This window comes from Chinchilla lanigera, unplaced genomic scaffold (genome assembly GCF_000276665.1).
Source record: "Chinchilla lanigera isolate Chin_1 unplaced genomic scaffold, ChiLan1.0 scaffold00081, whole genome shotgun sequence".
In the NCBI taxonomy this organism is placed as follows: domain Eukaryota; kingdom Metazoa; phylum Chordata; class Mammalia; order Rodentia; family Chinchillidae; genus Chinchilla; species Chinchilla lanigera.
In genome coordinates this window covers 5424898-5446485 of record NW_004955482.1, presented here as the reverse complement: position 1 = coordinate 5446485, position 21588 = coordinate 5424898, and the positions used below count along the sequence as shown (strand labels likewise).

Here is a 21588-nt window from a genome sequence, read left to right as displayed (position 1 = left end):
AGCATCCAGTAAGAGATGAACCCGGAGTCGGGGGCCAGGGGCTAAAGTCGGAGGTCGCAGGAAGCCCCCTCCCCCGGCATGTTTAGAGTCAGAAGCGTGTCACTTACAGCCGCTTGATGCCGGACTCGGGCTGCGGGGACAGTCTCGGGTGTGCAGCAGGTACAGGCTGGGGTATGCGGGTCTCCTCTTCTATTTCTTCACTGGAAAGAGTTGAAAAGTAAGAGATAAAATGAGTCAAAAGAAAAAATCTGTGGGGCCGGGGATACAGCTCAGCAACACAGCACCTGCCTGGCAAGGCAAGGCCCTGAGTTCAATTCCCAGTACCAAAGAAAAATCTATGAGAACTGGAATACTCCAGAAGCGTGCTGTCTGAGGGTCGAGAGGGTGGGTGAGATTAGGAGGCCCAGGAAGGTGGTAACAGTGGCCTCTGCCCTGACATCATCTGCATGAGGGGCTGGCCTTCAACTCACTACATAGCCAGGCTGGCCTCAAACTTGAGGTGATCCCTCTGCCCTCCTGAGTACAGGGATTACAGGTGTGCGCCACCGTGCCAGGCTCTCAAGTCTACTTCCAGTTAACTCTGCCTCCAGCCAGATGGAATCACTCTGAGACTGAGTGACCTTGCTTGTCCACTGAGAGCACTGGGTGGGGCCTCCTGGGTGTGTCTGCGTGGTTGTGGGGGCGTGACCTGGGGATCTATCTGGTCCCTTTCTGGCACTGCTCCCTACTCAGCTTCCTGGACACCATTTAGTGAGCGGCTTTGCTCCACCAACCCTTTGGCCACGCTGCTCCGTCTGGGAGCCTGGGACCAGGGACTGGGGCCTCTGGAACTGTGAGCCAGGCTAGGCCGCGCCTTCAAGGCATGCTCGTCCCACAGTACTTCCCACCTCCTGTCCTTGCGGAGTGCCTGTCTGCACCGTTGGGCTTCTTCCTCCGAAAGCAAGCTGCCCATGCCTCGTGTCTTTATCTGGCCTGCACACAAGGCCGCGACCCAGCACCGCCGCCCGTGCACGTTTCTGCCTCGGCCCTCTCCGGGTGATACGTGATTATTTTCTCTGCACCAGACTTCCCCGCTGAAGCAGTGACCACCTCCAGCACTCCTGTCCCTCCTCCTGGCTCTCCCCTCCACGGACAGCTGTGCACCTTCCGTGCGCTAAGGAGAACTGTGCAAGGTGAACTCTGAGTTCAAGGCTAGGGGCCACGCTCTCAATAAAGAAAATGCTGTAGCCCTGCGTTTCAGAAAGGGAGGGTGAGCTTGTGCGTGTGGCTCAGCACCCGAGCGGACACGGAGAACTGGCTTGCCCCGGGCGGCAGGGGCCGCGCACCTCTTGTAGTAGGCCAGCTCCTCCTGCAGCAGGAACACCTTGGCCTTGAGCTCGTTCCTCTCATGCAGCACATCCCGCAGCTCTTGCAGCGTGAACCGGGGGCGGCTGGGGTCCTTGGGGTCCACAGCAGCCTTCTCTGCATCGTCTGACACGCGTTCCTCTGTGCCCGGCTCTGTCTGCAGGAGGCAGAGATGCCCCTGATGAATTGCTGGTGGCCCGACCTGCGCCCGCGGCACCCACACTGCGGCCCATCCCACCTCCCCGAGAGCAGCTTGCCTGGGGTGCTATTTTCAGCCCTGGGGGCGGACTTTGCCGGAGCTCTGCACAGTTCCCTCCGGAGATAGGAGGTGGCGGCCACCTGTTCACTGCCCCCTTCTGCAGCCAGCCCTGCATCCCCACGCCTCCCCCAGGTCCCAGGCTTCTGTTACAAAGCTGTTTGGATGCGCCCCAAGAGGAAAAACGCCACGCCTCCACGGCACCCCCGTCATCCACCTGCCCAGGCATCCTTCTCGGGGTTCTCTCCCATAGTGTCACTAAGAGCAGCGCGAATCCAGCAGTGACTGGAACCGCAGCCCGAGCTCAGTTCTCCGCCCCTCCCCGTCACTTCATGAAACCCCGCATATTTACAACCGCACTGGGCCCTGTGGCCAAGCCTTTCCTCCCCAGAGGCTCTCGGCATCTTGCCTTGGAGTTTGGTGGAAGCTCTGGAAGGGGTCAAACTTAGAAATTTTTTATCAGTGCAGCCAAGCATGGTGACACATGCCTGTCACGGTGACTCAGCCTCCAGAGGCTGAGGCAGGAGGATTTCCACAAGTTTGAGGTCAGCCTGAGCTGCATAGGGGGACCCTATCTCAAAAACCAAAAGAAAAAAAAGAAATATTTCATCAACACAAATGTCACCGATGGGTCCCAGCTTCAGCTGAGTCACTTGCCCGGGATGGGCCCCCAGACCTTCCAGACTCGGAAGCCTTGCTCCTTGAAGTGTGGGGCTCACAGAATGCTGCCTGCTCTGCCGTCCCCTTCAACGTGCCCAGCTCGGGCACAGAGTAGGTTCGTCAGGTGGTGCAGCGCCTCATCTAATCCAGAACATTCTCACCACACAAGGACACGCAGCGCTCACCAAGCGGTCACCCGCTGTCCCCCTGGGCCCGGCACCACCCGCTTTCCGCCTCTGTGGCTCTGCCTACCCTGGACATTTCCCAACAACAGCATCATGCACTTCGTGGCCTTTGTGTCCTGTCATTTGGCGTCAGGTTTCCTAGCTCATCCGTGTTGCGGGAAACTATCCTCTTTTTTTTTTTTTTGGACAGGCTTTTGCTATGGAGCCCAGCTACACAGCAAAATAAAAATAAAATAAAAATCCTCCTGTCTCAGCTTCCCGAGTGGTGACTGACAGGTGTGCACTGCCGCACCTGGTACAACTTCCCTTCCCACGGCAGGGTAGTAGCTGCTCCATGGGGGGTCGCCTGGGTTGTGGCCACCTTTTGGCCACTGTGAAGAGCGATGCTAAGAACCTTCCTTTGCATGTGTCTGTTTGAACACAAGTTTCCCATTCTGTTGATGTACACCCAAGGCAGAGCGGCTGGGTCTCATGGGGACTCTAACTCTGGTTTATTTTTGTTTTGTTTTTTGTCTTTTTGAGACAGGGTCTCGCTATGTAGTTCAGGCTGGCCTTGAGCTCACTTTGTAGCCCAGGCTGGTCTCAAACTCGCAAGGATCCTCCTGCCTCGGCCTCCCGAGTGCTGGGATTACAGGCGTGTGCCACGATGCCCAACAATACGTTGGTATATATAGTTCAGGCTGGTCTGAACTCACTATTACCTCAGGCTGACCTTGAACTCACAGTGATCCTCCTGCCTCAGCCTCCCCAATGCTAGGTGTGGCCACCACAGTGGGCAGTGACTCTGAGTTCACTTTACCATGTCTGTTTTCCTGCAGTGGCTGTAGGATTTTTTGTCTACGCCAGCAGTGCCCCAGGGTCCCAGTTCCTGGAATTCCATTGCCCCCAGGTCATCATGCATGCTAAGCACAAGCTCTCCCCTGAGCTACACCCCCACCCCATTTCCTCTTGTGTCTGTATGTGGTACTAGGGATTGAACCCAGAGCCTCTGAACTGAGCTATATCCCCAGCTCTTTTTAAATTTAAACTTTCAAAAATTTGAGACAGGATCCTACAAAGTAGCTAAGTTGCCCAGGCTGGGCTTGAATTTGCAATCCCCCTGCCTCAGCCTCTCAGACAGCAACGATTACAGCTGTGCAGTGCCACCACACCTGGCCCAGTTGCTATTTTCTTTGATAGCAACGGATCTGCAAACTGTCCCTAAGTCACCCTGCCAAATCTGCAGGGGCCATGCAGTCAAGGCAGTACAGTGTCACGTGTACCCTGTGACCCTGTGCCACGGTCACCTAGAAGGAGCGGGCAGAGGCTGGGACGGCAGCAGGAAAGCTGTGGGACAGGGGAGTGGGCAGAAACAGATACCCTGCCTAGGCCCCAAACAGCCCACAGTGGCACAGGGACCTGGAACTCCGGCCGGACGCTGGCACAAGGCCAAGACACCCATGCTCCAGCAGGCAGAGCCAAGACGCTTCTCCTGGAGTCTGGGACAGGCCGTTCTGGGAAGGGACACTTGAAAGCAGACACCACCCACAGGCAAATCAGGTGACAGAAGAGCCACGGCCGCGGTGGAGGAGGAGCCGCGACGCTATCAGGATGACAGTCCTGTCTTCAGTCCCCACTCCACACCTCCGGGCCGCTCCCACGCCACCCCAGCCGCAGACTCAGCCCTGGTCTGCACCTCAGGCACACAGCAGGCGCCAAGAATGCGGTTCCGGGCTCTTCCTCGGCTGGGGGCCTGCGGAGCACTCCTGCGGGTATCTACCTTTCCCTGATGCTTACAAGGCACTGACTCTGCGGCTCCCCGTGGCGGAGCTCAGTGCTGGGAGGAGATTCGGATGCTGGAGTGAGGAGAGGATGCACCTGAATAGCAGCTTGGGAAGTGCAGAAGCAGAATCAGGATGATCTCACTGTGGGGGCCTGATGCTGTGCAGGAGTTTGCCAAAAACAGCACCAGAGGCAAAATGGGGGCCCTCAGGTCACACCTGTGTCTCGCATTTGGTTGGGTCCTCACTGTGTTCTAAATCTACTGGCCAGTCATGGTGGTCCACACCTCCAATCCCAGCATTCTGGGAGGCTGAGGCAGGAGGGGCATAAATTCAAGCCCAGCTCAGGCAACATAGTAACTTAGCGTCACCTTGTCTCAAAAAATTTAAAAAAAAGTTTAAAAAGGCGCCTGTAATCACAGCACTCAGGAGGCTGAGGCAGGATTGTTGGAAGTTCAGGGCCAGCCTGGGTTCCAAACACAGTGAGTTTAGGGCCAGCCTACTGGCATAGCCAGACCCTGCCCCAAAATGCAAAATGGGTGCTGAGCGTGTCGAAAGCGTGAAGGTCTTCGGTTTAATTCGCAGTGAAAATCTAACCTCATCTACTGAGCTGCTGCATGTTTAAGATCAGGCGATTTCGTACCAAAGTCTCCGTCTGGGTCCTCACTTTAGAAACTTACTGAAGCCTGGGCTGCCCTGGCCCATGCTCCCCGGGCCGACGAGCTCCCTCCCTGCCCCTTTCCCTCGCTGTCTGGCCTCTGCTGTGGCCCCAAGCCTCAGGTCACACTCTGCCTCCCCATGGCGGGCAGATGGCCCTGGTCCTGCCACTCCTGGAGACCTGGCTCTCGTGTCCCCAAGGGGCCATCCGCCAGGGGTCTGCTTGCAGTGGGGACAGGCAGGCCCTAGGAGGCTCTGGGCAGGGCTTCTCCCGGGCCTTCACGTCCCCTCCAGGTCTCAGTGACACAGTGTTGTCCCTAAGCACCCATACCCCCCCACATCAGGGTCCTCTGGACACACCCAGGGCTGCTGTGGCTCTGGCCCCATGGTGGGCTGTCCATGTCAGTGCCCCAGAGGGGCTTCCTTGGCCCTGAGCTCTTTTCTCTGCCAAAGGCCAGCTCTTTTCTGGGCCTGATCCCCTTGGGGGAGGCCCATCAGGTGTGTGGCTTCCTGCCTTTGGGCCCAACCGCCCATGAACGCCAGGCACCATGGCAGCCAGAGTCCAGGACAGCATCAGGCGATCGAAGCCTTCTAGGCTTATTCCATGAGGGACGCCAGGTAGCTTGGGTGATCGCCTGCTCACTGGTCCCCGGGGGCTGCCTGGGCACAGCTCAAGGGAGAGTCTACAGCCTGGCTGCTTGACAGGCAGGCCCGGGAGACCAGGTATCAAAGAGGCTGCTCCTGCTGCCGGGCTTATCAGAGTGCCCGTGAGCAGCCTCTGACACGGCCCCTGGCACTGCAGAGGGACAACTGTGTTGTGGTTACACTTGGGGACTCTGGGGCCAACAGGCACAAGCTCAGGATGCTCACAAACCTGGCTCCACATGCCAGCCACCAGCCCTCACTTTAAAAACATGATGAAGAGCTGGTCGTGGTGGTGCATGCCTGTAATCCTGGCACTTGAGAAGCTGAGGCAGGAGGTTCATTGTGAGTTTGAGGCCAGCCTGGGCTACAAAGTGAGCTCAAGGCCAGCCTGAACTGCATAGGGAGACCCTGTCTCAAAAATAAATAAATAAAAAATAAAAACACGATGAAAGCCAGGCACGGTGGCGCACACTTGTTACCGCAGTCCTCTTGGGAGGCTTAGGCAGGAGGATCGCAGGTTCAAGGACAGCATGGGCAATTCAGAGAGACTCTTGTCTCAGCGTAAAAAACTGTCCCCCACTTTCTTCTAGGGTCCAGTCAATTTCTTCCCACTGGGGTTGATGAGCTGGTTGAGCACCAAGGGACACACTGTGACAAGAGCCTGCTAGAGAAGGACACCCTCACAGTGGAGAGCAGGGGATGTGGGTCAGGAGGTCCCCGCACAGTGCACCTCTAGAGTGTCAGGCAGCTCCACGGGGTGCCCCGTCTGAGGCCCTGGCTCCCAGCACCACAAAGGCAGAGAGACAAAGAGACAGGTCTGGTGGGGGTGGGGGCTGGGATGCTGCCACATGGAGCTCCCACACCAGACCCATAGCACCCAGCAAGGGCCTCAGGTGAAAGCCAGGACTCCTCTCTTCTCTGATCACCGCTCTGACCTCGTCTGGACCTCCACTCCCCACTCTGCACACCAGCCATGCACATCCCTCACACTTCCTGCACCACACTGCAGCTTCTGCCACAGGGCCTTTGCATGCCCGTGGCCCAGGGCTCAGCCCCCCAGTTCACTCTCTCCCTCGGGCACCTCCTGGAGCTGTTCTGACCCCCAGACTGTAATGGTGATGTAACAGTGAACAGCGACTCCACAGGAACCAAGCTATCTAACTGCTGTAACAGTTTGGGGGAAAACATTTATTATTCTGGATCTGTTGTTTGGCTATGAGGGACTGAACCCAGGGCCTTCCCATTGAGCTACATTTAGCCTCAGTCCTTTTTATTTTAAGACAGGGTCTTGCTAAGTCACTGAATTCTTCGCACTGGCCTCAAACTCTGAAATCTTCCTGCCTCAGCCTCCCAAAGTGCTGGGATTACAGGCGAGCAGCTCCACATCCAGCTTTTAGTTTTTTTCTCTGTTTTTCTAAGACAGGGTCTCGCTATGCAGTTCAGGCTGGCCTTGAACTCACTATGCAGAACTCCTGATCCTTCTGCCTCAGCCTCCCGAACAGCTGGGACTACACATGGGCACCATCAGATCCAGCCCTTATTCCTATTATTATGGGAGAAAACTGAGGCAGAGACAAGCTAATAACATAGCCACTGAGGAAGGAAGCGCAGGACCTAGACTTAAACCAGGCCACCTGGCTGCCATGTTCAGGCCGTTGGCGACACCAGAGCTGGCTCTGTGCTCCTCCTTCAGGCAGGAGCCGGGTTCTTCACAGACCCAGGTGTCTTTCACACACTGTGACATCTGTATAAAGCTCAGGGTTTCCAGAACACCGAGCTGTACACCAGCACCACTATCTCATTCCAGAACATTTCCATCACTCTGCTATGTGCTACATCCACAGCCACTTTTTGAGATAGGGTCTTGCTAAGTCACTAAGTTGCCCACGCTGGACTTGAGCTCAGAGCAATCCTCCCGCCTCAGTCTCCAGAGCGCCGGGATGACAGGTGTGCACCTCTAGGCCAGGCTCCCACATCCCCCTTGAGGGTGGAGTTGTGCTCCACTACACCTTGGTTTATCCCTCTGCACAACCCCTGCCGTGTGTGCTGTCCTGACACCTCTGGGTCCTGTGCGACCCCTGAGCCCGCCTCCATGCGCAGCTGGGGGCTCTGTGTGCACGGGGCAGCTCGGTGCTTTGCTCACCGTCCCAAGCCTGCTGCACGGCTGGCGCCCATCCGAATGGGTGGACAGATGGACGAATGCATCGATGAATGCATGGATGGGTGAAGGGGTGTCAGGTACCTGGGAACCATCACTGTGCTGATCACCTCCCACCAGAAGCTGGGGGTCCTGGGCTGCAGCCTGGCTCTCCCTGCCCAGCCATGTGTCCTCAGCCGGCAGCTGGCTCCACCCCTCCCAGCCTCTTAAGCAGGATGGGGAAATCGAGGCAGTGCACCCCTCCCACAGCTGGGCACCACTCCTGCTCACCTCGGGCTCCTCCTGCCCGTTCTGGCTGAGCTCGCCCTGCAGCCTCTCCTGAAGCTTGCCGAGTTCCGCCCGCAGGGTGCCCATCTCCTGCTCTTTGGTCTGCAGATCTGCCTCCAGCTCCACCTTCTGCTCAATCAGGGCCTTTCCCTGCGCCTCCACCACAGTGACCCGATGCCGAAGGTCATGGTTGATCTTCATTAGCCGGGTCTGCTGCTGCTGCAGCTGCAAAGACACAGAAGCCACTGCACAGGGCTGCCACAGAGCAGCTCAGGTTGTGCACTGCACAAAAGCAAACCATCTCCAGCTGTGCGACGCGCGCTGTGAACATTTTTATTGGTGGTATGTCTACATCCTGTGACCGGGCTGACACGCAAGAGGGGCGACTTGTATACAGCATACGCTGTGGTGATTTTAGGGCAGGTGGAAGCTCAGCGTCTCCTTAGAATTCATACGTTACGACAGGACAATTTTCCAACAGACAGAAGCCACAGGTTTTGACAGTGGCAGCGGGGAGGCGCTGCTGGGTTTGGGGGCGGCCTCGGGACCGGTCACGGGCGGGGCTGCTACCTCTCCGGCTCCGCCAGGAGACCCGCTGCGTCGTCTGGGCCACCCAGCCGGGGGCGGGACGTCCTGTCCCCAGCCCAAGGAACGGAGCCTTAGGGTGCGACACTTACAGCCTCCACGTCCTCGCTCTTCAGGCCGAGCTCGCGGTCCTTGGCGCGGATCTCGTCTCGCTGCTTGTCCACCACCTCCTTCAGCCTCTTCATCACCTGCCGCTCCCGCTCCGACATGCCTGGGGGCGGGGCGGGGTGAGCCACGCCCACCGCGGGCCTGGGCGGGGCCTCGGCGAGCCACGCCCATGCGTCCCCGCCCCCTCCTCCGGCCCTGAGGTTTCCTCTGCCGAGGCCCCCGGACCCACCCGCCGCCCGCGGGGCTCACTCACTGTCCCTTCTGCCCCTCCCGTGTCGTGTCCCTGCCACCCCGTTAGCATCTCATCATCCTGCCCTCGTCACCTTCGTGCCACTCGTCACAGCAACCAGGAATCTCAAGCATTCCATCCTTAGCAGGTGGCGACACAGCCCAGCGCCCGGCCGGAGCCTCCTCTGGCAGGTGGCCCGGGCTGCCTCGCCTCCGTGGCTGCCTGTGCCTGCCCAGGGCGCTAGCGGCTGCCGGAGAATCACTGCACCCCACCCTGCACCCAGAGGGGCAGGGCTGCTGTCCAGGTGCTGCTTGTTCCTGCTGGGCCACCTGCACCCTATGCACGCCTGGGGGAGGCCTCAGGGGCAGAGGCGAGGCCCAGAGTTCCTGTCACCTCGCTGAGCCTCACCCAGCACTATGTACAGCAGGTGCCCCTTAGGGGAGCCGGTGAGTGACTGGCGCCGTGTGACCTTCCGGTGCCCACAGTACAAATGGTCAACAAATCTGGTAGCTTTATGCCAGGTGTGGCGGCGCACGGTTGTAATCCCAACACTTGGGAGGCTGAGGCAGGAGGATCACTGTGAGTTTAAAGCTAGCCTGGACTACAGAACGAAACCCTGTTCAAAACCAACCTAGAGAACAAACAAAAAATTTGTAGCTTGGGGCTGGGGATTTAGCTCAGCGGCAAAGCGCCTGCCTGGCAAGCGCAAGGTCCTGAGTTCGGTTCCCGGTACCGGAGAAAAACAAAAAAAAAACAAACAAACAAAAAAAAAATTTGTAGCTTAAACCATCAGAAACTTAACTTTCTATCATTCCAGAAGCCAAAAGTTCAAAGTCAGCCTGACGTCACCAGGGCTCACCCCCATCAGAGCTCAGAACAACTGTGCCTCTCTTCTATGGTCCCTTGTCACTGGTCACATGAGCTCTCCCCTCCTCTGTGTCACTCTCTGCCTCCGTATCATAAGCACACACGTGACACCTCTAGGGCCCCAGGCGTGACCCAGGGCAGAGGCCCTCTCTCACCATCACCTCTGCAGATGTGGCACTCCGGTGACGCCATAGGCTCCAGAGATGGGGCCTTGGCATGGCAGGTCATTCAGCTCAGCCCAGCCCAGTCTCCACCACAGGGATGAGGGACATTCATCCGCCTCAGCTCCCAGGACGCAGAGGACACATGGCCCTGCTGCCACACCCCCAGGAAGAGAACTGGGGTGATGCCCTCCCTGAGTGGCTCCAGCCTACCCTGATCTGTCCCCTACCCCTGCACATCCCCAGCCCCTGCCAGCAGCCTGCATGTCTGCAAAGTATGCAGTGCTTGGGATGCCACAGTGACAGCTCTGGAGCACAGCTGGCCCAGCTCAGGCATCCCTGCATTCCAGGGCTGGAAGAGGGGACAGGGACTGGCCCTCCCCTACAGTCCCCAGGGAGGGTCCCTGGATAGGCCGGCTGTCTTCCCCTGCCAGCCCTGGAAGTGGGTGTTACTGTCTCTGCCGTTGCTTTCATTTATTTAGAGTGTTTTGTTTTGTTTTGTTTTTTGTTTTTTTTTCCAGTATCAGGAATCGAACTCACCACCTTGCACTGGCCAGGCAGGTGCTGTACCGCTGAGCTAAATCCCCAGCCCCTTGTTTTGTTTTTTTGAGACATGGTCTTGCTATGTAGTTCAAGCTGGCCTTGGACTCATTATGTAGACCAGGTTGATCTGAAATTTGAGGAATTCTCCGCCTCAGTATTGGGAATATAGGCATGTGCCACCACACTAGGCCTTTTCCCCCCCTGCTATTGCTTTAACACCAGGCCTACTTTACAGATACAGAAAACTGAGGCCCAGAGACAGACTGTTCAATGTCCCAGTGCTGGGACTGAAACCCAGGTCTTCTTGGCTATGACACCAGGCCACCTCCCCACCAGGGGACAGGTGCAGGCAGCCACTATGTACACAGCTGTAGTTTTCATGTGAGTCTCTATTTGGTGGTCTGCAAAATGGGTTTATTTATGTCCCCTCCATACTCCACCTTCCTGACACCACTGTGCTCATGAAGTGAGCCCATACCAGGCATGGTGGTACACACCTATCATCCCAGCACAGGGGAGGCTGAGGCAGGAGAGTCACAGGTTTGAGCCCAGCCTGGGCAACTTAGCAACTTGTCAAGACACTATCTCAGAAAGCAAGCAAGAAAGAAAGGAAGGCAGAGCTGGGGGTGTAGCTAAGTGCCAGGGCCCTGGGTTCAATCCTCTATACCAAATAATAACAATAATGATAATACAGATGATGATGACAATGATGGTGGCACTGGTGACAAGATAGTGACAACGACCCTCCCTCCAGTACCCGCCCCCCCTGCTGTTGAGCTGAGTGCTTGCAGTAGACCGCACAGTATGCAGGTCCTGGGGGCCTCTGGTTACACCCCGCGTCCCTTTGCTCCTCAGCAGGCACGTCTGGCTGGGGCTCTACCGGAGAAAGCTCAGCTCCCACTGTTCACACTGGCTTAAGCCCATAATGCCAGCTACTCAGGAGGCTGAGGCAGGAGCATCAAAAGTTCCAAGCCAGCCTGGGCAACTTAGTGAGATCCTTCTCAAAATAAAAAGAGGGCTGGAGACGGAGCTCAATGCTAGGGGCTCCACCCCTAGTACTGCTCCCCACCCCCCAAAAAACGGGAACTCCCCACAACTACAATGTAAATGTATTTATTGCTACTAAGTAGTGCATCAAAATGACTAAACTAAGCTGGGCATGGTGTCTTTTTTTTTTTTTTTGGTACTGGGAATCGAACTCATGACCTCAGGCTTGCCAGGCAAGCACTTATGCCCCTGAGCTGTATTCCCAGCCTTGGGCATGAGAGGCTGAGGCAGAAGGATTCCAAGTGTGAGCCCAGACTGCGCGACTCAAAAAGACCTTGTCTCAAAATAAAAACTAAAAAAGGCTCTGCAGGGCACATGCAGGTGACCTGGGGACTCTTCTGCCGGCCCAGTGAAGCCCCAGATGCCCGGGGAGCCGCTGGCCGGGCAGGTCCTGGCTCCTATGTGCAGCGCATAGCCTCCCCCGTGGGTGCTGGGAGCTTGCTCTGCCCCCATAGCATCCTGGTCCCCGCCGAGGTTGTCACACCACAGCCCATGTGATGAGTGAGATCCAAGCTCGTGATGTGGCCATCACCACATGTGACATGGCCTGGTGTAAAAGCCCTGGGTTTGGGGCTGGGGATTTAGCTCAGCGGCACAGTGCCTGCCTGGCAAGCGCAAGGTCGTGAGTTCGATTCCCGGTACCAGAGAAAAACCAAAAAAAAAAAAAAAAAGCCCTGGATTCAATCTTCAGTACAAAAAAAAAAAAAATCAAGACGGTGCATTTTATGTTACGCGTATTCTCACTACATTTACACCCACACACCGCCTACCAGGTTGCAGAGACTTAACATGAAAAAAGGTACGCAAAATACCCTGCTAACATGTTTTATTGATTCCAGCTGAAAAGGTAGAGTTTTGGCTCTGTGGGGCTGCACAGACGCACAGACGCACAGACACACAGACTCAAGCCGCCCGCTCCCTTCTTACCAAAGCCGCTGCTTCCCTGAACGTGCCCGTGCGGCCACCTCCTCTGAGCCTTGTCGCTAAGTTGCTTCCCTGCGGCGAGGCCTTCTCCAACCTGAGTGGCTCCTTGCCCCACCCAAGCCAGGGTACGGATACCTGCAATTCACTGCCCCGTGGGCTAACCTGTGGTTTCCCTCTGTTGCCCTCCAGCTGGCAAGACGGGTTCCAAACCAGGGGCCAGGGAAGTGTGTTTGAATCTGGATGCTTGGCTGGGCACACGTGTAATTCCAGCACTCTGGGAGGCTGAGGCAGGAGGATCGAAGGTTTAAGGTCAGCCTGGGCAACCTGCAAGATGCCGCCTCAAAATAAAATTATTTTTAAGGGGCTGGGGGTAGAGTGGTGGTGAGGTGCTCCTAGGTTTGATCCCCAGCACCGCACAACAGGGCCCATGCCGAGGGCTGGCTCTTCTGGGTACACCCCTCACCCCAACTCACCACCTGCACAGACCAGACAGCTGCGCTACTGGGTCTTTTATCAGGCATGTGCTTGTTCACCTGGTCCCAACTTCCCCTCCCAGGACCTCACCTGCCCGGCGTGTGTTGCGCTTTGTCCCTGCCAGGTTTGTATGAACACAGACATAGCCAGGAAGGCGCCTGGCGGCTGCCCACTCTACATGGGCGGTGGGTGGCCTCAGACCTCACCCTGCAGCAATGGTCCCACACGCTGCCGCTAAGTGCAGCTTGGATCTCACGCACCGCATGGGCTGTGGTGTGACAACCTCGGCGGGGACCAGGATGCTATGGGGGCAGAGCAAGCTCCCAGCACCCATGGGGGAGGCTATGCGCTGCACATAGGAGCCAGGACCTGCCCGGCCAGCGGCTCCCCGGGCCTCTGGGGCTTCACTGGGCCGGCAGAAGAGTCCCCAAGTCACCTGCATGTGCCCTGCAGAAATGTCACAGACAAAAAGATAGTGACACAGCCAGACAGGAGGATCTCCACAAGTTCAAAGCCAGCCTATACTACATGGTGAGCCCCGTCAAAAAAACAAAAACCAAGCAGACGGCAAAGGGGTCTTTAATGAAGTTCACTTTCGTGCCATGTGTTTCTTTAGGGAGACTTAGGGAGACCCTTTCTGAAAACGAAAAAAAAAGAAAGAAAGAAAGGCTGGGAGTGTAGTTCCATATGAAGGCCTTAGGTTCAATTCCCAGCATCCTCTCCTCGGCAGACAGCAGCTAGACAAACACAAAAAACCACATGGTATCTGATTCCACTGCTACGAACTGTCCAGGACAGGCACGTCCAGAGAAAAGGCGGGCTAGAGGTTGTGCATGGAGGGGCCAGGTGGGACGCAGCTGGTCACTGCCTTGTGCGCACCTGGCCAGCGCTGGCCACTGCGCTGCACCCCCAGCTGAAAAAGCGATGAAGAGTTCTACGATTGTGCTCTGGCCGCACAGCTGTGTGACTACGCTGAAGACGGCTGAACCGTCCCCTACGAGCCGTGAATCCTGTGACTTGGGCAAGGTGTCTCAAGAAAGCTGCTGCTAAACAAATAAGAGCAAATTTTCCCCAGGCGAGGGAGGTCGACCACGCAGCTCATCAGACCCTGATGCCCAAGCCCCCAGGGCACAGAGCTGCCTGCGGGCAAGGGCGGAGCCGCCCCAAGCTGGCATCCAGGGGGCAGAACTTTCAACCCCAGGCAGGCCCTGCCTGCTCCCCAACAGGCAGCAGCAAGTCCACACCAATACGCAAATTCTGCATGACATCAGGAACAGAGAAATCGCAAAAATCCAGTGTGACCCCCTAGATCGGATCCAGGAATAGCAGAAGGAGATTGATCTAAACCAGTCACATCCAAACACTGTTTTTTGAGACAGGGTGCTCCTAAGTAGTTCAGACTGATTGAAACTCACTATGTAGCCCACGCTGGCCTTAAACTCACAGTGGTCCACCTGCCTCGGCCAATAGGCCCAGCATCTGAAGAGAATTTAGTAACTATTTACCCATTCTGATTTCTTAATTTTGCTAAATGGCCACATTCGCATACGAGATTAACATCATTAAGGGGATAATAGCCGGGTGTGGTGGCGCACGCCTGTAATCCCAGTGTAATCCCAGTACTCGGGAGGCTGAGGGATCATTGTGAGTTCGAGACCAGCCTGGACTACAAAGTGAGCTCAAGGGCAGCCTGAACTGCATAGCGATACCCTGTCACAAAAAAAAAAAAAAAAAAAAAATGGGGATAATAGGCTGAGTGTGGTGGTGTGCAGCATTCAGGAGGCTGAAGCAGGAGGATCCCGAGGGTTCCAGGCCGGCCTGGGCTCCACACTGAGCTCAGGGCCAGCCTGAACTATATACATAGTGAGAGTGAGACCCTGTCTCAAAAGAAAACAAAAAACCCTTTTGATTCCATTGCACTAGTCACATTTCTACAAAAGAGACAAAAGGAAAAAAAAAGAATTCCAGACCTGGACGTAGCTTTGCCCTTTTCCTTGGTTCCCGTAGCCCTCACAGAGGTGACAGTGCCAGATCTTGAGTTCAGGACCCTACAAATCCTTCTCCATTCTACCAACAAGCAGGGGCTCACGTGGGGACCCAGGAAGTTTGCATGGGCTACAGAGGTGACCCTGACATTCCTCGGGCTGCGGGACCACAGGGGGGCTCTGGTTCGGAGGCAGCTGGCAGGACCCAGGGAACCAAACGCCACTGAGTCTTCTTATCACCAGCCGTCAGCAGAGGCCCGGCCCGGAGGATCTCAAGATCGAGTCCAGCCTAGGGCAGTTCAGTGACTTAGCAAGACAGACCCTGTTTCAAAATAAATATAAAAGAGCTGGAGGTGTAGCTCGGTGTGGAGGCCCCAGGTTGAATTCCCAATACCAAGAACAAAACAACAACAAAAAGAAGGCTTTGTCTTCCTAGCACACTAGAATAAAATTCAATCCCCGACCTCAGCCACCCTCTGGCTGTCTTGGTTTCCCTCAGTGCTCCTTGTGCCCCAGGGCCTTTGCACTTCCCCTGGCCAAAGCCACTTGCACGGCTCACTCTATCACATTTTTAGGGCCCTGCTGTGACTTCCTCCACGACTGTCCCTAAAGAAGCCCCAGGTTGCTCTCAGATGCCCCTGCTTCAGTTCTTCGAATATGCAGAACCTGACTATTTGTCTGTTCAAATACACATCGCCTTTGCTCCACACTAGAATGCGGTGGGGAAGGCAGGGTCTGTGTCCCAGGGCCGGGGGAAGTGTCTGACATTGGGGGCCCCATAACAGCATGTGGAATAGATTTCTGTACCATCATCTGTAACCTGAGGCAGGACAATTTCTCCCTGCCAGATGAGGATATAAACAAAAGGAACAGCTGGGTGTGGTGGCGCACGCCTGTAATCCCAGCACTTGGGAAGCTGAGGCAGGAAGATCGTTGTGAGTTCGAGACCAGCCTGGGCTACAAAGTGAGTTCAAAGCCAGCCTGAAGTGCATAGCGAGACCCTGTCTCAAAAAGACAAAAAATAAAATAAAATAAACAAAAGGAACAACAGGAGCTGGGAAATGCAAGTGCAGGCACGGTGTGATCAAGGTGCTCACAGGACGCAGCGTCCCCTACCTTCGTGCCTCTGGAACTCCTCCTCCGAGAAGCCGACGTCCTTGTGGGAGAGGTTGGTCATCAGCTGCTTGTTCTCCTCCTGCAGCTGTGCGATCTGGGACAGGAGGTCCTGCGCCTCCCCGCGCCACACATCCTCCACCAGCTCCAGCTCCTGCAGGGCGGACACTCGGTTCCAGCCTGCCCAGGGAGTGGCCTCACCCACATGGCCAGCGGGAGCAGCTGGGGCCTCTGTGGGCTGCCCCCTGCATCTACCCTGAGACGGTTTCAAATGGGCTCCGTACTTGTGAGCTGTGTGGTGGAGGAGCAGCCCGGACTCCCAATACCTCTTGGGGTTCTGAAGCCTGATCTCCCCGCAGACACTTGACAAACCATTTCCATGGGACAAAGAGGGTACAGACGGGCCGGGATGCCCAGGTGACAGCGCCACTGTCCTTTGGTCAAGCACTCGGGGCTCAGCTGGGGACCACTTTCAGGCTCACACAGTGGACGTGAGGGCGAGTGAAACTGGTCCAAAACCAGGAGCAGTGGCCCAGGCCGGCCTAGAGCTCTCCAAGATCCTCCTGCCTCAGCCTCCCAAGCGCTAGGATCACAGGCATGCGCCACCACATCCGGCTAAGGTATATTTGTAAGAGTGGAAACTGTTCAGGAGATAGAACCGCTGCTGCCTGACACACATGGGGGTCGAAGGCATGGACTCCAGCGTGTCAACCCGGGTGTGAATCCTGTCTCCATCTCTGCCGCTCCCTAGCTGGTGGCGGGACAGTCATCCCACCTCTGGTGCCCCGGGAATGAGGAGCACAGTGCAGTGTGCTCCCCTGGGGGCGGCCGGAGGGTTAAACGGTGGCTCCACGTAAAGTGCTGGCCACAGGCCTGGCACCGGGAGAGGCGAGGAGGAGTCTCCTGGGCTCTGCTCCTCCTACCATTTGTCACAGAGGCCAGGAGGCCGGATGGTCAGCGTCACCTCCTCCTCCATTCATCTTCTAAATACGTCCCCAACTTCCCCGGCCAGGAAGCCGGTGGCACTGGCAATGCCAGAGGAATAAACTAAGCACACCTGCAGCGGGCTCAAGGCCACCAGGGGAGGGGAAGAGGAAAATCAGAGTCGGAAGCAGTGGGATGAGTCTGGGTGCGGTGGTGCACACCTGTGAGACCAGCACTTGGGAGGCTGAGGCAGGAGGATCACCAAGAGTTTGAGGCCAGCGTGGAATACACAATGAGTTCAAGGCAAGTTTGGACTACACAGCATGACCTTGTCTCAAAATCCCCAGAAAGGAAGTGGAGGGATGAGCTGATGGACAGTGAGCCCGGCCCTCCTGGCGGGCCCTCTCCGCGCCCACTCAGCAAGGCAGCCCCTGAACGTCAGCGCAGTGGCCCTGGACCGGACCGCGGTGATCTGAGGAGCAAAGGGGCTTCACAGATGTGACTAGGTCAAGGGTGTGGAGATGGGGGACATGGATCCCTGGGACCTGTGAGATCACAGGATCCCTATGGTGGAGGCAGGGGAGCCAGAGCTACAGACCACTGGCCACGGAAGCAGGAAGACTGGAGGACCCTTCACCTTGGCTTTGAAGGCAGAGGAAGGGGTCACAGCCCAGGGACACGGGGGCTGGAAAAGGGAAAGGGGCTTCCTAGCACGGCATGACAGAGCATACCTGTGATCCCTGCAACTGGGAGGCTGAGGCAGGAGGATCACCATGAGTTCGAGGCCAGCCTGGACTACATAGCAAGACCCTGTCTCAAAAAACAAACATGAAAGCAAAAGAGAGAAAAAAAAGAAAAGAGAAAAAGAAAGGAGAGAGAAAAAACAGGTCTTCCTCTGGAGTGCCCCAAAGGACCACAGCCTTCCTGACAATTATTATCACTGGGGTTTTGTGGGGGAAGTGTGAAACAGGGTCTCACTAAGCAGTTCAGGCTGGCCTTGAACTCACTATGGAGCTCAGGCTGGCCTCAAACTCACAACGATTCTCCTGCCTCAGCCTCCTGACACCCAATTTCTCTCCTTTTTTGCAGTGCCTGGCACACGTTTGGCACACACCCTACTGCTGAGCTACAGCCCCAGCCCTGACACCTTGATGTTAACCCAGGAAAACCTGTTTCTAACGTGTGACCTGCAGACTTTATCCAAACACGCCCACTACAGCCTTACCCCACGTCAGTATGCTCACCCCAGGGCCAGACATCCGCTGTTTGGAGCCACTGTGCCAGCACTACAGTGTTACAGCAGCTGCAGGACCTGACACTGACTTGAATACGCAGGGGTTGGAGTTTTTTCCCACGTGTGCTTCTGGGGATGAAACCACTGAGCTACATCCCCAGCCTATTTTATTTTTGAGACAAGGTCTCTGTAAATTGCCCAGGGCAATTGTCCTGCCTCAGCCTCCCATGTAGCTGTGATTATAGGTCTGTACCACCACACCAAGCTAGGTTCTTTTTTCCTGTTCTCTCTATGCACTAATGTCTGTGTTAGTGTTTGGTTTCTTTGGTTCCTGCCTCAGAGCTGACTATGGAGAATTTAATCCTGCCTTGAGAGCCTGAGCAGGTAGCGCTGATTCATCAACTACGCCTTCTTTCCAACTTTCTCCAGTCACAAGGCCCAACATGTCCAGCCTCACCCCTGCCCGACTCCTCTTTCCCACACTGCCCCAGCCCCACTGACCTTCTAAACTTGACCTACCCCAGGACCTTTGCACCTGCCATCACCTGCCTGGACCCTCTCCCCAGATCTCTCTGTGGTTGGCACCTCTGCCTCATGCACATCTCACCTGCAGGCTAGCCAGGCTGTTTCACATCTCCTCCCTTTAGTTCCTTTGTAGCACTAATTATAAACTGATGTCTAAAAATCTACCTCCTGCTTGGCCTGGTGGTGCATGCCTGTAACTCCAGCCCTTGGGAGGCTGAGGCAGAAGGACTGCTTTAAGTTCAAAATCAGCCTAAACTACTTGGTGGCACCCTGCCTCCAAAAAACAAGAAAGCAGAAGTGGTTGGTGTGGATTAATCATCCAGTGGGGGTTAAACACACACCAGATTTCAGAGATATGGTGGGGAAAAAAAGAATGCCAAATACCTCGCTGACGGTCTTTACACAGAATATGTTGGGGTGAAAATATCCTCATCTGCGGGGTTCTATAAGATGCACTAAAATTAATCTCGCTGTTTCTTCCTATGAGCTCAGCAAGCCACACTCTACTTCTACAGAACGGCCCTGTCTCTTTAGAGCCCAGCACAGTGCCGGGTATATAACAAGTGCGCAAGAGGGGCTGGGGATGTAGCTCAGTGGCATAAGCGCTTGCCTGGCAAGCCTGAGGTCATGAGTTCGATTCCTGGTACCAAAAAATAAGAAAACAAAATTAAAAAAATAAATAAAGACTGGGAGTGGTGGCGCACGCCTGTAATCCCAGCACTCAGGAGGCTGAGGCAGGCGGATTGTTGCAAGTTTGAGACCAGCCTGGGCTATAAAGTGAGCTCAAGGTCAGCCTGAACTACATAGCGAGACCCTGTCTCAAAAAGACAAAAAAAACAAAACAAAACAACAAAAAAAAACACGTGCGCAAGAAACACATTTGTTGAATGACTCTATGAACACCCCAGGCTGTTTACATTCCATGTAACCACAGCCACACCGTCACTCTTCCTAAAGACTACTGTGTCTTTTTCCTGCCACCCTGGCCACCCTCCTGCCAGCTGACACAAGACCAGCTCTGCTCTTTTCTGCATCACCCACACCCCGAAGGAGGGCCCTTTTGCACGCTGGGGACTGTCAACACGGTTGCAGACTGCATAACCAGACAACATGACAGCCCTGTGGCCTCGCGTGAGTGGTGAGCCGGGTTACTGGGAGAGGGGACACCAGGGAAGGGGCCTGGTGGTGAGGCCGGATCCCACCCTGGCCTGAGCTCCTCCCGTGTTTACAAACAGGCCCTGGCCTGGGAGCGAGGAGGAGGTATCCACTTCCAGAGCAACAAGTGCCCCACAAGTGCCTCTGCTGACACCACCCTCCTGCAGGCCCACGACCTCTAGTGACCAGGACGGAGCTGCCACCATGACTTCCGCCGTGTGACGGGGCAAAGCCCCTGGCCCTGTTAGCCCCTGGGGAGCTTCTCCAGGCCTACAGCAGCTTAAGCGGCAGGGCCCCTGCTGGACAGTGCTGCCCAGGGTTTGGGTGTTCTGACCCTCTTGCCCTTCGCAGCCCTCAACACAGGGACCATGGTCATCCCCCTCGATGGCTGAGGAAACTGAGGCACAGGGCCGCTGGGGGATTTGCGTCCAGCCTGCGGGGGTGGGCTCTGCAAACGGGCTGTCTGGCTGCAAAGTCCCTGCTCCTGGGGAATGAGGAATGTCCAGGCTTCCTGCACCACCCTGGCAATGCTACCCAACTACACCTCAAGTTTCCTCCCCACCCCGGGCCTAGGCACTCCGTGCAACCCAAGCTCTCAACCCCCACCAACCAGGTTGCCCTTCGGTCAAGACTGTCTGGCGAGATTTGGCCATTTTCCTTGAAAACGCATGGTTCCTTCAGAGGGGACAACACGTGATGGTGGCCAGGGAGGTTCAGAGAGGCCAAGAGTATTTCCTGAGGTCACACAGCAAGCCTGGGCCTGCTCCCGCACCCTGGTCCCCCAAGGAACGGCGTTTCCTCCCATCCTGGCTGGGAAGGGCTGAGGTTTGGGCAGGAAACCACACTTCCTCCTCAGGGCACCTTGTGGGACGCCCAGACCACGGGGACGTCCCGACTCGGAGAGGCGCCTGCTCCTGGCACAGCCACCGGCCTCAAAACTACTGCCCAGATCAAGCGGTGGGGGACAGTCACCTCCCTAGTGGGATGGGACTCGTCACCGACTTGGGACAAATCCCTCCCCACACTCGGACCTGCGGTTTCCTCTTCTGTCGGAGGAAGCTAATCGTCCCTCTCCGAGCTCTGGGCGGATTAAAGCACAGGCCGGGCCGGGGGACGCCCCCTGGGTGGAGGTTAGACGGGGCCCACCTGGGAGAAGGTGGCAACGATGAACCCGGGGACTCCGAGCCTGGGGCAGGTCCTGACAGCGGCTGCGTCCCACCGTGGGCATCTCGGAGGGCGCGGGGTGGGGGCCTATTTCATTTCTGGACTGAAGAATATTGCCTAAGCGCCTCCCCGCGTCTGACTCCTAGCAGGTGGGTCTTGGGCGATGGACGTCGGACGGAGGGGGACCCCGCGCACAGACAGGTTAGGCAACGTGGCCCAGGCCGCACAGCTCTTAAAGCCGCTCAGAACTCAGGTCCGAGCGCCAGGCCGGGGTCCCCGCGCGCCCACCTTCTGGTGCTTGCGCTCCTTCTCGATGCGGTCCATCCGCTCCACGCGCAGCCGGTCCAGCTCCAGGCGCAGCTCGTCCAGCTCGGGCGCGACGTGGTGGCGGCTGACCAGCACCTCCAGGATCTCCAGGACGCGCACGACCTTGGGCATGAGGCGCGCGATGGCCTCACAGCCGTGCTGGTCGATGACCCGCTCGAACTCGTGGCCCACGAGCGACGCGATGTCGTACACGTCCATGACGGTCAGCTCGGCCACGTTCTTCTCCAGCACGGACTCGGCCGCCGGCGCCGACCCCCGCTCCTCCTCCATGGCCGCCCCGGCGCCCGCCCG

The 21588-nt window shown here is 56.6% G+C and overlaps 1 protein-coding gene and 1 long non-coding RNA gene across 6 annotated transcripts in view; one reads left to right on the top strand and one right to left on the bottom strand.

Annotated features, from left to right (window-relative positions):
- Rilpl1 (Rab interacting lysosomal protein-like 1) overlaps positions 1-21588 on the bottom strand; it is a gene marked incomplete at its 5' end in the record, with an annotated part of 30248 nt that extends 8660 nt beyond the window's left edge. For 4 of the 5 annotated variants that reach the window (XM_005403032.2, XM_005403033.2, XM_005403035.2 and 1 more), the window contains 7 exon segments: positions 108-200; positions 1326-1501; positions 7936-8157; positions 8610-8728; positions 12559-12678; positions 15972-16122; positions 21259-21588. In XM_005403032.2, the coding sequence (XP_005403089.1) occupies positions 108-200; positions 1326-1501; positions 7936-8157; positions 8610-8728; positions 12559-12678; positions 15972-16122; positions 21259-21567 (1190 nt within the window). 5 annotated transcript variants of the gene reach the window in all.
- On the top strand, positions 19598-20693 carry LOC106146500. Its single transcript, XR_001230956.1, has 2 exons — positions 19598-19782; positions 19887-20693. It is a non-coding gene; the product is annotated as an uncharacterized LOC106146500 (long non-coding RNA).